The sequence below is a fragment of the Saprolegnia parasitica genome (genome assembly GCF_000151545.1).
Source record: "Saprolegnia parasitica CBS 223.65 unplaced genomic scaffold supercont2.823, whole genome shotgun sequence".
Lineage (NCBI taxonomy): Eukaryota > Oomycota > Saprolegniomycetes > Saprolegniales > Saprolegniaceae > Saprolegnia > Saprolegnia parasitica.
Window position 1 is genome coordinate 1 of NW_012157217.1, and position 1429 is coordinate 1429.

The 1429-nt window shown below is 54.5% G+C and overlaps 1 protein-coding gene across 1 annotated transcript; it reads right to left on the bottom strand.

Annotated features, from left to right (window-relative positions):
- Positions 1-9: 9 nt before the first annotated feature.
- Positions 10-424, bottom strand: SPRG_17819 (hypothetical protein; the record flags this gene model as incomplete). The annotated part of the gene is made up of 1 exon (XM_012357272.1): positions 10-424. A coding segment is annotated over one exon (415 nt), but the record flags the coding sequence as incomplete, so codon positions are not given.
- Between the last annotated feature and the right edge of the window lie 1005 nt (positions 425-1429).

Genomic DNA, 1429 nt, shown 5'->3' on the forward strand with positions numbered 1-1429 from the left:
GGATCGTACGTACTGCGCCTTTGATAGGGGACAGCAGTGGGGTGCCCTGGACCTTGGCGTCTACGCGGCTCTGGATGATGGAGGCGGTTGCCTCGAGGCCCCAGAGTGTCCACTGGTGCTGTTTGTGCTCAAGGATGCGACCCTTGATGACGTGCTGGAGAAACATGAGCGCGAGCAAAAATGTGAGCAAAAGAAGCATCGAGTGCAGCACTGTGTGGAGACGGATGTACTCGAAGACGAGAGCGCACGCGAGGAGCGGCACAAAGTAGTAAAATACGTTGGCCGTCGCCGCCCGGCGGTCGCATGCAAGGCGATGCTGTTCCGCGAATGCTGTTTCTTCTGTCGCGTCGGCCGTGTCGATAGGGAACTTGTCGTAGAAGCCGCTTGGCAGCAAGTCAAAGAGGCTCGTCCAGAGGACTGCCATGATAAGCCAGAAAACGAGCATGTCTTGGAGCGGTGTCGGGTGCGGCGGTGTACTGTTGCAGGGATTTGGAAGTGGCGAAGTGTAGAGGGGTTCAATCTTTCGCCTCGTTCGCCTTCTCCCACAGAGAGCCATTTCAAGAGTCACGGTAGCCCAATCAAAATTTGGGTTCAAGGTCCTATACATGGTTCCAGGTACTTGGTCTCGATCTTCTGTGCATCGGATTCTACGACTGGAATATATACTGTGCCTAGAGTGGCCCAGTTCTACCTTCATGCGTTTTTGAGCAGGACACCAGCTACTATGTTACGCCATAATGACAAAATAATGCACCAGCTGCATCTGCTGAGCATTCTGAGGATTATTATTCAAACAGTGCATGTCGACGCATTACGCATTGAGAGCACTGGGCCCTGAGGGCCCGGCACTCTGTCGCAGTCCCGAGTGCAATAGACCGTACTCTTTGAATAATCGAGCGCCTAGAGTTAAACGCGCTACGGCTAAACTCGTCGTGTTGGTTGAACGTTACGCAATTAGGATCTTTGGGATTTACATTTGCCAAACGACGGAGAAGAAGCGATGGACGGTACGAGGGCCTCGCCTGCAATCGCATCTATCTCATATACACGTAGAGCGAATCAAACGTCTGGCGCCAAGCATCACGATCAGGTACGGCTGCAAACATTGGTGGCGAGATTCTCACCGCCCAGCAGCGAGTGCCCCTCGGAGGTCTTTTGCACCCGCTTCTCGCCGGACGGGTCTCTTCTCGCCGCAGGGTGTGGTGACGGCGCCATTCGGGTACACTTCAGCGTCGATGTTGTTTGGGCCAAGCGAACGTAGATTTTCAACGTCGCCACTGGGGCGCTTGCATACACACTAATGCAGCCGCACCACAACTACGGTTTTGGCATGCCGTGCACTGCCCTGCGCTTTCGCCCGCTCACGAGCAGCTCCAAGACCAAGAATGTGCTTCTCGCCGTGAGTACGCCAGAACATATTTTGCTCACG